Raw genomic sequence first — 13859 nt, forward strand, 5'->3', positions numbered from 1 at the left:
AGAAAAGGAGTTTTCAAAAAAAAAGGTTAAGCAGCTGGAAGCTAAAGTAAAAGATGCAAAAAACCAAAGAGAAAAAGAATTAAAATCTGCAGGACAAGAAAATAAACGATTACAGAAAAAGGCAGAGGAAAGCAGAAATAAGTGGAAGGAAAGAGAGCAGGAGTTTGAAACGTCATGGTCAGAAATTGAAGAATTGATAAAGAGCATTGAAAATGAACAGCAAGAAATCGAAAAATGTGTGGCTACCAACGAACAACTGAATAATAAAGAGCTTGAAGAACATACCGGGCAAGCAAATCAAGCTCATACAGATGTTAAGACGCTCCATAAGCAAGTAATGGATCAGAAAGATATTTTGTCAAAAGTGAACAGTGAGATTACAGTAACACAGAAAGACAAAGCAGCATTAGAGAAGGAAAGTGAAATGCAGCGGAAAATGATAGAGTTTCAGCACAAGATCACTAAACTGAAGTCAGACTCTGACAGTGCTAAGAATACGCTGAACGACTTCTTGAAAGCTTACAAATGGATTAAGAAGGACAGACAGTTCTTTGGTCAGCCGGACGGAAATCACGATTTCAAGACTAGTGAACTTCATCAAGTTCAGAAGCAACTGTCTATACTCAAGGAGACGAGGAACACAGATTCAAGAGGCGTGATGTCAAAAGGTGTTTATAGAAGCCACCTATCCTGGCAAAAGTGGCAAAGTCAGGATTGTCGACGTCTAAGCTAAATAAGAGAATTTTCAGAAGACCTACCAGCAAATATGTAAAACTTAATGTTTAAAATGTTGTGGCCCGGAGAAATGTTAAATAGTTTTTGTTGTAATATGTTATTGTAAGCTAAATGCATAATTTAGTATGCAATGGAACAATGATTCAGTCTAAATTTAATAATAATATTGGTCAGCTGTTTTTTTTTTGGTGTTAAAAATAAATTTAATAAAAAAGAACAGAAATTTTATTCATAAGATTTTATTAAAACTACCTAACAATGACTGTTTTGAACAAGGGGTGTTCCCTCGTGCCCTCAAGACTGCACGAACTGTACCAATATTTAAGAAGGGAGACCCTCATCTAATGTCAAGCTACAGACCTATCTCTATTATTCCAGCACTGGCCAAAGTGTTTGAGACTATTATGAAGGACCAGTTGGTGTCCCACTTTGAGAGGAACAAGCTATTCTCAGAAGCACAACATGGATTCAGGGAGAAGAAATCAACATTGACTGCCGTGTTAAACCTGGTCTCTAATATTTTGGACGCATTTGAGGAAAGAGGTTCAGTATCCCTTATTCTTGCCGATTTAAGTAAGGCATTTTAATGTGTTCCTCACAAAGTTTTATTACAAAAATTGGAGAAATATGGTGTCCAAGGTCCTGTCCTACATCTGTTGTACTCCTATCTCCAAGACCGACAGCAGATAGTCTCAATACGAGGAGCCTCATCTTCCCCCCTTCCAGTGAGTCATGGTGTCCCACAGGGCTCTGTTATGGGTCCAGTACTCTTTATCATTGCGATAAATGACTTGAGTTTGCTGGGTGATATACTGCTCTTTGCAGATGACACCACCATTTGCTCAAGGGATAAGTCACCAGAAGATGCAAGTCTGAGGGCAAATGAAATTTTCAACAAGGCAAAGGCCTGGTTTGAAGTTAATAGGCTAAGCCTCAATGCTGAAAAAACCCAAACTATGACATGCAGCCTCAGCCAGGGTTGCCAGCCTGAGACGGTGAAACTATTGGGCTTCCAACTCGACTCAAGACTAATGTGGAACGAGCATACAGAAAATGTCTGCAAGAAGCTGTCAAGAGTTGTGCACCTGCTGCGTAGGCTTAAGCCACTTTTGTTAAAGGAACATCTTACCATAATCTATCATGGGCTCTTCCATAGCCATCTTAGCTATGGCCTGCAGCTGTGGGGCCATGTGTCTAGTTGTGATGCCATCCTCCTTCTCCAGAAAAAGGCTGTTAGGGTAGTGTCGTCGGCCGACTATCTGGACCACTGTAGGCCAATTTTTCGGCAACTGGGAATCCTCACTGTGTACAGCAACTATATTTACGTAAGCCTACTACACATCAAGGTAAACATAAACACCTTTTGTACAAGAGCGGAGAGCCATGGCCTGAATCTTCGACATGGCATCAGATTAAACCTCCCGTACTGCAGACTCACAAAAAAAAGGACTGTTTCCCCCACCTGGCCCTCAAGATGTTCAATAGGCTGCCAGCTGGAGTTAAATGCCTGGATGACAATAGTTTCAAGACCAAAATTAAGTCCTGGCTCATTGGTAGAGCATATTATTCACTGAAAGAGTTCTTCGAGGACAACTTTAGCGACCTCGTCTAGCCAAACAAACAAACATTGACGCAATCAATCCAGCAACGCTGGTCAAAGATGAAAACTTCAAGTATCAAGTACCGGTAAGTAAGTATCAAGTAAGTAACCAAACGATATATCGAATGAAGCAATCGATTAATCGATATATCGATCGATATTTTCATTCGAATGAGTGTAGGACGTCAAGTAAAGTGCAGCCCATCAACCATGTTACTCTCCTCACTTAACCTGAACTTGTAACAGCGTAGCAGACTAGCAGTACGCAGCACGTATGAGTACGAGTATTTTTGTTTTGAGTTCTAGTTGTAGTGAAGTAAAATGGCGTCAGTAGGCATAATGCCGATGATAGAATCAGAGTGAGTTAATAACGTTCAAAAGTTGTTACTTCCAGTTGCCTGTCGTGTGGTTGAAAACAGTCAGCTGTAAGTAGGCTTAGTTAACCCACAGATCATTCCACTAGTAAATGTTATCCATCCTACCGTGTTTTTTGTAATGTTGTATATTATTACAGCGATATCTTGAGAAATATTCATCAGCGGTGAAAAATAATGGTATAGCCTATTCGGATTCAGGAGGTAAAAAACTATAAAGTAAGATATCGAAATTAAAAATTCGTTTAGAGGCACCTATACGGAATAAATACCCCTCAATTAATGGGCAGGCCTAAGTTTATGTATATTAGTTGACTGTCAGGTAATATTAGTTGTGTTTAGGTTATAGTAGGCTAATTGAATATCAACATTCAGATGGCTTATTGCCTAAGTCAAGTCTTATCCTATGACATATTTGTGTTGATTAATTAGCTTTTTTAACGCAATCCTGAAGTCAAATAAATCAAAACTACACAGTTGATTAAGCCTATAACTTATCAAAAACAGTGTAAAATAAATTAGGTTAAATAGCCTAATTAACCTAAAAGTTAAACTAATAACTTACTAGGTATTTCTGGCGGGGCTTCTTTCTTAACATATTTTCCTACCACCCCTTCCTTTATAGTTCTTAAGTCTTTATTTTTACGAGATAACATTCTAAATCGAACGACAGTTAATATTGAATTACTGTCTAGTTTGTCAATTCATTGAATTAATTCAAAGCAAAGAATAGAAAAACTGAAAAAGGCAACTTTTTATGGTCAACACACAAGTAAGTAAGTACACAAACACAACCACACCACGACCACAGACCACAGAACAGAGAACAGACCACACTAATTTGATGGTGATGTGACGACTGTGGGTGACGTGACGAGACGACTGAACTCGACGTTCTGTACCCACGAGCATCTCAGCTTCCACAAGCACAGAAGGCCTTCGAACAGTTCCTGGGATAACAGGTATTTGTGTAATAGCTTCACCGTATATCTTTATTGCACCTGTTTCTGTTTAAAAAGTTGTTTTTCCTACAGTCACACGACAAAGTTGGCTTCCTTGTACTGTTTATAGTACAGAAAGCTGCTAATTGCTGCATATTTATACTTTGCCGTACGGTTTATACTTTGCCGCACATCAGGATTCCAACGAAATGAAATGAAATGAAATGAAATGGTTTATTTGCCATTGATCATATACATGAGATAGGCATTGTCATAGTTACATTAAATTAAAACAGGTTGTCATAAAAATCTACCTACAGCTAGAAACTAATTTCTACACATGTATTTAAAAATTCATAAATATTATAAAATGGATTGTCTAAGAGCCAAGCAGTTACCTTATTTTTGAAGATTTTTGGTGTGGTGGTCCTTGCTGATTCATGTAGTTTGTTGAAAAATTTGATACAATTTGCCTTGTGTGATTTGCCGAATTTTGCCAATCTGTGCTGTGGAATGTTGAGTTTTGTCCTGTTTCGGGTTTCGTGTAGGTGTATATCTTGCCTGGTGAGGAAAAGGTGAAGATTAGTTTTAGTGTAAATTAGAATATGTAGAATGTATAAGTTAGTTACTGTTAAAATTTTCATTTGTCTGAATAAAGGTCGACAGTGGTCCAATCTATTAGCTCTGCACATGATTCTAAGAACTTTTTTCTGAATCAGAAGCACATCTGATACGGCCGTTGCATGTCCCCGGAGAACCAGTCCATAAGATAAATGAGATTGAAATAAACCAAAGTAAGTCATTCTGAGGTATTCATCTGACACAGAATCCCTCAGCTTCCAAAAAAGATAGCTGACCCGTGAAATCTTTTTACAAAGGTTGTTTATGTGAGCATGCCAAGACAGCTTGGAATCAATATGAATACCTAATAGCTTTACTGTTTGTAGGTCCAGATTTAAGGAGGTGCTAAGAATAATGTTTTGGGTTTTACTTTGGTTGCAGAGAAGTTTATTTGTGAAGAACCAATTTAGAGCATCTCCCTGGGCTTCACTGATTTCACTGAAGAGTTCTATTTTGTCTGAATTTTTGGCAAAAATTGATGTGTCATCAGCATATATTACTGACCTAGATTTAAGATTCTTTGGAAGATCATTAATGGCAATTATAAAAAAGAAAGGTCCAAGAACAGATCCTTGGGGCACGCCCAATTTGATGTCCACAACATTGGAATTAGTACCCTGAACACAGACATATTGTTTCCTACCTGTCAAGTAAGACCGAAACAACACAAAACAGCGTGGTTCTATTATGCACGTAATCCGTGTACGCTTGGAAATAGGTTGGCAACACTTAAAGATAATAATACTATGAGCAGCTGATTGACTATTATAACTACGATTTAACCTGTCATTTCGTGTTTATAGTTTCGGTATTTCTGAACTTTCTGGACTTTTCTTTTAAACGTTTTTAAATAATTCCTACGATCTTAATAAACAAGAAAATACCTTTAAAGCATTTTTTTAGGCGCGGAAACCACTTCAAATCACAAAAACATACGGAACTATATTCTCAAAACGCGGAGCACATTTCTTGCCGAGGAAAAATACCGGAGTGATACGGACCGCGGGTACTACTTTCTCTAGGGCACCATTTGTGTTGCCAGCTGAACCTAAAAACGTGTTGTATAGTGTTTGAAAGACTAATTATTTATATGCTTTATAGTGACTGTAGGAAAAATATAATGTGTAACACGAGTGAAAAAGGCCTTTGCTGCACTCGAGATCATTCCGCACTCGCCTGCGGCTCGTGCGTAAACATTGCTCTCGTGTGCAGCAAAGTGCCACTTTCACCACTAGTTACACAAATAACTATTTCCAACAGTTACAGTTGCGAACTGTGCATTGTGATTTTGAAAAGGTGTTTATTCTTTAATCTTTACTGTTTGTTTACTTTTGACTTGAGCTGCTTGAAAAGGTGTTTTATGATTATGAAAAAACTTCATAAATAATTCATGCACGCAAAATATTTAATTGTTAATACCTAATAACAAATAATCAGCTTCAGCTTACTCACAACACTTTAATTTTCATAATCATAAAACACCTTTTCAATTTCAAGCAGCTCAAGTCAAAAATAAACATAAACAAACAGTAAAGAATTGTGATTTTAAGGTGTTTAAGGTGTACTTAAAAGTTAAAATCACAATGCACCGTTCGCAACTGCAAACTGCATCTGTTGAAACGAAACAACTATCTAAACCGGTCCAATTAAAGATATACAGTGAAGCTATTACACAAATAGCTGTTATCCTGTGCATGTGGAAGCTGAGGTGCTCGTGGGTACAGAACGTCGAGTGACGACTGACGAGACGAGACGAGCAGTGTTGCCACCGCGTTGTTGCGATTTTACCCTGCGGGCTAAAATTACCCTAAATTACCCTAAATCTACTTTGAGTTACCCTAAAAATTACCCTAAATGTTAATATTTGCGTTTAATGCTATAAAACATTGTTAAAATCATATAAATCCTACATAAGGTGGTTAATTATACTAAATGAAGTTCCAATATCAATCAATTTACGTAAAATTATACTCGATTCCAAAAAACCACCCGAAAGAAGAACAAAATGTTGATATTGACTAGCTCTATCGACTATCGTATAATGGAAAATATCGAATCAAGAACTATCGTATTTTTTACTGTATCGACCCATTACTACTGTTTTTGGACAATCATATCCTTAAAATACAGTAGTACGGTACCCGGTACCACCAAAGCTTTAATCTATACATAGTAGTAATTTCTTGACACAATTTGTAAAATAATCCAGTTTAATTCAATTCAGCCACATAATTAAATATCAAACCCAGTACTGAATAATATTTCATATTTTATTAGGCCTATAACGTGTTATAGAATCGAATACATTCTAAAGCAGATAATTCCCAACTATTGATAAGATCGATTAGGATAACTTATTATGACAAGTTTATCATAGCAATCGATTTAAACCGGTTGAATCGAATATGATGGTTTGGCCATAGTATGTAATGAACGTTTTTTTGGCAAATTTTGAAGTTTTTTTCATTTTTTTAGTAAAATTTCCATTGTTATGCTAACTTTTAGTTTTACCCTAAAATTACCCTAAATCTACCATTACCCTCAACTTTACCCTAAGACCAGTAAATTACCCTAAAAAAGGGTAATTAACCTAAAAGTGGCAACTCTGGAGACGAGTTAAGTTGGTGAGTCGAGTCGAGTTGACTCGAGGCAAGACCCGACTCGAGTCAACTCGAAGCTCGAACCACACTTAGTCACTAGTCACTAGCGTCTCAAAACGTCGATTTAAGAAAATCTTTGAATTTATTTTATAATTTTTAGTTAGAAAATTAACTTTTAGCGAATTTCCCTATAGGGAAGTAGCTATTACCGTAGGTCTCATGGTAAGACCTAGGCCCGGGACCGATTTACTTTTTCATTTTTATGTCCCCAGAGGCCAAAAACGCCATTCGTTGAAATATTTATATCTCTATATATAGATATATATATATGTGTCCATCCACACGATAACTTGAGTAATTTTTGTCCGATTTTGATAAAACATGGTTTGAAGGTGTAAGGCGGGATAAACTCGAATGAGTTCGCGAACCAGCATGATCGGACTATGGGAACGGGGGTTTATGGGGGGTTTTATGGGGTAAAAATAGGGTTTTCTCGTTTTTGACCCTAAAAACACAAAATTTGACAATTTCTTTCTAAACCATTTTGTAGAGCTTAAAAAAACAAATAATTTAGTATATTGAAGCGTTATCATGCGCCTAATTGTTAGGGAGACAATTCAAAAAAATTGTAGTTTTAAATTCCCATGTTATTCTTATGGAGAATAAGTCAACTGTTGTAGTTTGCTTGTTTATGAACACATTTTGATCAAATTTGGAGAATACAATAATATCTTACTAACACCCTTTACACAGTACCTTTTAACATTTTACATTAAAAAAAAATTTACCCTCCCTGTTGCAGCAAACCTAAGTACTCATTAAACTAATTCTGTTTAAGTAGGGAATAAATGTGATATTTTTTTAAGGAGACATTTTAGTTTAAATCCAATCAGGCAAATGGAAATTCGCTAAGTCTTCAGGTTTGCTGAGGCGGGGGTATTTGACTGTAAAATTAATTTTTTAATTTTTAATTATAGAATTCAACTGTCAAAACCTAACCTAACCAACCAAACTTGCTGATAATATAAAATACCCCCGCCGCAGCTAACCTGCAGACTAAGCGAATTTCCATCTACACAGCTGGAATTCCACTAAATTATTTCCTTAAAATTGTCAGATTTATTTCCTATTTAAATATCATTAATATTAATGAGTACTTAGGTTTGCTGCTACAGGGAAGAAAATAGGGGGTTTTTATTGAAATATTAATAGCTTAGTATGAAGTAAACAAAATTTCAAAATTTCGTTAAAATATGTCCATAGACAAGCAAGCTACAACACTGTATCTATTCTCCATAAGAATAACATGGTAATTTTAAATTTACACTATTTTGCAATTTTTCCGTAACCGTTAGGCATGCAACAATGCTTCAATATACTAAATTATTTGTTTTTTGAGCTTCTACAAAATGGTTTAGAAAGAAATTGCAAAATTTTATGTTTTCAGGGTGAAAAATTAGAAAACCCCATTTTTACCCCATAAACCCCCGTTCCCATGGTCCGATCATGCTGGTTCGCGAACTCGTTCGAATAAATGTAGGTTTACACGTTTATACCAAATTTCATCAAAATCGGATCATTTTTGCTCGAGTTATCGCGCTAACGGACACATATATAAATATATATATATAAATAAATAAATATATATATATATATATAATATGAATTTGAACGGATGGTGTTTTTGGCCTCTGTGGACCTCAAAACGAAAAACTAAATCGGTCCCGGGTCCTGGTCTTACCATGGGACCTACGGTAATAGCTTATTCCCTATATGTGAAATTCGCTAAAAAGATACAAAATAAAATTCGAATGAAGGTTTACTTATAATTAATTTTTAATTATAAAATTAATTTTAAAATTTGTTATTATCAAATTAAACTGCCATAACCTAACCGAACCTTGCTGATAATATAAAAATATATTAGTTAAAGTAAAAATCTAATGAAGGTTTACTAATTTAAAAAATAGTTCTGTCTATATAAATAAAAATAGATTTTTGTCTGTACATTGCTCAGAATTATATATTTTTAGGTTATTTTTACGTTTTATACATTAAAGAAGCAGAAACGAGTCTTATCTCTATTTCTATCTGTCTGTCTGTAACACTCAAGATGGCATTTTACGCTATCTTCTCCAGGAAAACGAGAGTACCTATCAAGATCCAAGTAATTTTAATGTATTCACTGGATTGGTGAGAGTGTCTTTAGCCATTAGAATATGGCCTCACTACTTTGTAAATAAAATTACGGACGTTCAAAAATGCAGTTTTGTGCGATTTTTGACAAGTTTTCGTTTTGATCACATATTTATCTATGAAATAACGAACAGCTGTTCAGATCAAGATTATTTTTTCTAGCTGTCACTGATATGTTTACAATTTTTGTTCACAAATACCGCAATCATTCGATCACGTTTTGAAAGCAAATCCCAACTTTTCTTACATAACGGATTTAATTAATCGCAAGTGCAATAATATAGTGTAACCGTAACTGAAATTAAATAACTAGGCATCATCCAGGTCAGTAACCAGAGATTCTTTGTGTATAAAATTGTTCTTGAGTTTTGATGACCAGAAAGAACCTTGAATCAGTGTTTTATACTGCTGGGAAACTTAAATTTATTAATGATCGTCGCCAATAACTTAGACACAAGGTTTCCACTCATTGGTGGCGCTTCAATTGCGGTTGTATAAAGTGAAAGTGTAAAGTAAAAAATCGCAACTGCAGTGGGTGATTGTAACAGGGGTTTACGGATGATGCTACTCGCTTTTCCAATGTATCACTTTCCAACTCGCTTTTCCAATGTATCACTTTCAGTTCCTACCATTGACTATATATCTAGTCAATAGTTCCTAAAGGCTGTCTCATGTTAAGTTGAGGCAGACTACCTGACCAGAGGGAAGAGCAGGACAATGGCTAGGCCGGTCCTTCGACGGACAGTCCCGACCCTTGGAGTAAATCCCATTAACCATGCGTCACTGAATACTTCACTTAAAAGCGTAAATATATTGATTAATTGAAAATATAATCAATTCGTCATATCTGAAAATGATGTATTCTAGGTTATAAAAAAAAAACAAAATTGTTCATGTTCGTCCCATGCAAATCGGCAAATTTAAAGTATTAAAACAAACTTTTCCCTTATAACTAAGTACAATATCAAATTTTAAATTACTAATCATTGATATTCTGTATTATACTTCGTTCATAATATTTTGGTGGTTTTAGGGGAAGAAATAGGGCCAGAAGTAGCAGTTTGGGTTTCAACATACTAGCGTCTAGACTGCCAGTGCAAGTCCGAGGAACGGAGGATCGTGGATCAGATCATACCGGCGCATCAGCATAGCTTATCTAGGTGAGCACTTTTTCACCTCAAGTTAGTTGACGAATATCGAAACTGGAAAATCGATACTTTTGCAGCTCGATTGTTTTTAAGGTACGTCCACACCGAACGCGCAGAGCTGCGCCGCGCTGTGCAAAGCATATTGCGCTGCGCGAAACTGCGCTAAACTGGGCGGAACAGAGCGCCATGTTCATAGTTGCGCGGCTGTGATCCGTGTTGCGCGGGCTACACAATCACACCGATTAGAAAATGGACCCTGCAATAGCTGCTTCGGTTTTTATTGTTATTTATAATGATCGGTTAAAAAGAAGGAGAAAACAACGTCATCATTGGGTGACGCCCATACTGAGACGTCGGGAATCGTATGGAGGGGAATCCATGCTCAATGATCTCCGTATTGGTGGGCAGTTTGAAAATTTTTGCCGCATGTCGTCTGAAGATTTTGAGTATCTTCTCAATTTGATTGGGCCAGAAATCACTCGACGGGATATTTTGATCATACACAGGTAGTGACAGTTCGAGCCAAAACGACGCGCAGCAACAACTGAGCAAATGCCCGTCCACACTGAGCGCGCAAAGGCGAACAAACTTCAAAGATGTTCGTCAAAATACCGCCATCAGTCGGATCGTGATCGCGGATGTTCTCGAGTGCGCGTAGCTGCGCGGTTCGCCGTCCACACCAAGTGCGCCGCTCGGCGCGCACATGTTTTGCGCAGCGCGGCGCAGCTCTGCGCGTTCGGTGTGGACGTACCTTTAGAATTTAGTACATCGCGATATCGATAGTCCACTCCCACTCCACTCCACACTCTATCCATTCCCGTTCTCCTTTGACTTGACGACAGTTTTGACAGTTTGGTAGATCATTAGGAGAGAACTGTAGCGCCTAGAGGCGTAATGTCAATTTTTTAAGAGAAAACATAAATTTGTTAATAACAAACTCTTAAGTTTCTATTTATCAGTAGGTAGTAATGGGAATAAAATTCAATGTCAACAGTTGAAAAGCTTATTGCTAAGGTTATGTTCATTGACCAGAATTTGTTTTAATCAAAACTGAATATCATCAGATGGAGGCCATTTCTATTACCTAATTTGTATTATTATTGTTAGTATCAACCAGCTCTTGTAAAAAATGCCAAAATTCCTCCTTCCTGAGAGGGAGTGTAATTTACTCTTTTCTAACTCTTAAGACTAATTTTAAAGCTTAATGACGAATTAAAAATTACAAAATTATGACCTTGCTCACAGTTCTTAGAAATTTTATTCCTGATTCCTTTATTAATCTTATTTTTTGTCTGGAGAATTGTATGACCTTGCTCACAGTTCTTAGAAATTTTATTCCTGATTCCTTCATTAATCTTATTTTTTGTCTGGAGGTCGATATGATTTTAGTTTCTACTCAAGAGTATTGAATTGAATGTAACAGTAACTTATTTAGTATCAATTTATTCAGCTCAAGGGGTCTCTTTAATAAGAGGCCCACCACTTAAAAGGTTTAACTTATATTTTAAAATGTAGTAGCCTATTGAAAGTTAAAATTAAAGCCATTGAGTTTGTAAAACTTCTAAAAGTCAGTCTCAGTCAAACCAATAAAGTTTACTCCGATTCCGATTCGATTACTCTTAAACAATCGAGCGGTAAAAGTATCGATTTTCCAGTTTCGATATTCGTCAACTAATTTGAGGTGAAAAAGTGCTCTCCGCTTGGCTAACTGTTCGCGGAAAATTGTTATCTGTATCACTGTTGCTGTCAAAACGTATAATTTGTAGATTAAATTTGAATTAAATATAATTAAACTATCATAACCTAACCAAACTTGCTGATAATGATAAACTCGAATGAAGGTTTACTAATCGAAAAATAGCTCTGTTCTAAAAATAAAATTAAAAATGTCTCAAATTCAATTTTACAATCTTTTAATTATAAAATTAAACTGTCATAACCTAACCAAACCAACCAAACTTGCTGATATGAAAAAAATTGTTGACAAAAAGTTAGTGCTCCCAGTGGGATTCGAACCCGGCACCATCAGATTATCAGCCCGACACGCTATCCACTACACCACAAAGGCTCATGACTCAGTTCGGTTCAGTATCGTTGCAGTAATGGTTGACGTCACGCCATCGGCACTGAGCGGTGGTGGGGGGTTTTTCGATCTGATCCACGATCCTACCGATCAACCGATCGGCCGTTCCTAGGAGTTGCACTGGCAGTCTAGATGCTTATTTTCAACTATACTCAGTATGTGAATCCAATGGGGTCGATAATGTGGTGTGCTACACTCAAAATTACTCGCTTGGTTATCTTCTCCTTATCAATAACCTGAAAACTAGGCAAATTAACTTCTAATGTGTCTAAGACTCTATTCCAAATCAGACCTAGGACGTTAGACTTTGTAGAGGATAAACCGAAATTAGTTGTATATCAGTCAACTTCAACCCACGGAGCTCAAATTTTCTTTCATTCATGATACTCGTTGACATTTCAATGAATCCCTTCTGTGGTTCAATGTTTAATAGGTTGCACACTGAAAGCAAATCTTTAGAGTTAAATAGATTATATGTTTATCTATGGTTAAAGTTATTCAAACTTAGACTGTATGACTGGATAACTTCTTGATCAGCGTTGTACGTGTTAGTGTATGACTGGCTAAGCCTAAATCCTTTCTATGACTTGTCAGAATATTTTTCTTTTGAGTCTGTACACTTTTGATGTTCTGATTGACAAATAGTATGGTATTTTTAACTTTGTATTGATCATTTGTAGGTAGCGATCATATTGATCATATTGACGTTGTCTATTACCATATTATGTTTAAAGACAATAAAGATTCCAATTTCTGATGGCTAAGCTATCACTTTTCTTACACTAAAAAGTAAGAAGTCACGTGCAGTAAAGATCTATGATCATTATCCTACTAATATTATCCTACTAATATTATAAATGAGAAAGTTCGGATGTATGGATGTATGGATGTATGGATGTATGTTTGTGACAAGTGAACGCGAAAAATACTGGTAGGATTGGGCTGAAATTTGGCATGATGATAGCTCACATTCCCGATTAACATATAGGCATATTCTTATTTCAAAAATCCTTTCGGGCTCCGCCCCAGTGGCTCTGAAGTTTCCCATGTTAACCTTATGAGAAATGGAATTATTGAATCTTAACAGCTGTTTCAACTAAACAAGTTGGTTCTGTTCTATGATGTTCAATAGCATTAAAGTTACAAGGATTACCAACAGGGTGCAGCTCTATTATTTCTTTTACTTTTATGACAACAGCTAATTTGCAACCATAAGGTGAGTGAGCGTAGCGAACGAACTTCAACCTGGAGGCGAGTTAGCGTAGCGAACGAGCTAATCTGAAGGCAAGTGAGCACAGCGAACGAGCTCCAACCTAAAGGTGAGTGAGTGTAGCGAACAAACTTCAACCAGGACGTGATTGAGCCATGCGAACGAGATAATCTTGAAAATTAAGAAGTTAAACGGGGCAAAGCCCGCGGGTTACAGCTAGTAGTACATATACAAAAGGCAGTGAAACTGGAAGGATAAAGGAAAAGGACTGAGGAAGAGGATTGAGGAAGGAAGTGTTTTTTTTTCCTGTATTTCTTTTCTTTCGTGGTTTATGGTTGAGGAGGTTGACTT

At 36.6% G+C, this 13859-nt stretch overlaps 1 protein-coding gene across 2 annotated transcripts in view; it reads right to left on the reverse strand.

The window, feature by feature from the left end:
* LOC128985198 (scaffold protein salvador) overlaps window positions 1–3431 on the reverse strand; it is a 59542-nt gene extending 56111 nt beyond the window's left edge. Inside the window, exon 1 of one of the 2 annotated variants that reach the window (XM_054404591.1) lies at window positions 3275–3420. In XM_054404591.1, the coding sequence (XP_054260566.1) occupies window positions 3275–3307 (33 nt within the window). In that variant the 5' untranslated portion in view covers window positions 3308–3420. Of the gene's footprint in view, window positions 1–3274 lie in introns of both variants that reach the window. The other variant, XM_054404587.1, reaches the window with a different exon arrangement.
* Between the last annotated feature and the right edge of the window lie 10428 nt (window positions 3432–13859).

This window comes from Macrosteles quadrilineatus, unplaced genomic scaffold (genome assembly GCF_028750875.1).
Source record: "Macrosteles quadrilineatus isolate MER2022 unplaced genomic scaffold, UCM_ALF_1.0 Scaffold_1__1_contigs__length_201487025, whole genome shotgun sequence".
Lineage (NCBI taxonomy): Eukaryota > Metazoa > Arthropoda > Insecta > Hemiptera > Cicadellidae > Macrosteles > Macrosteles quadrilineatus.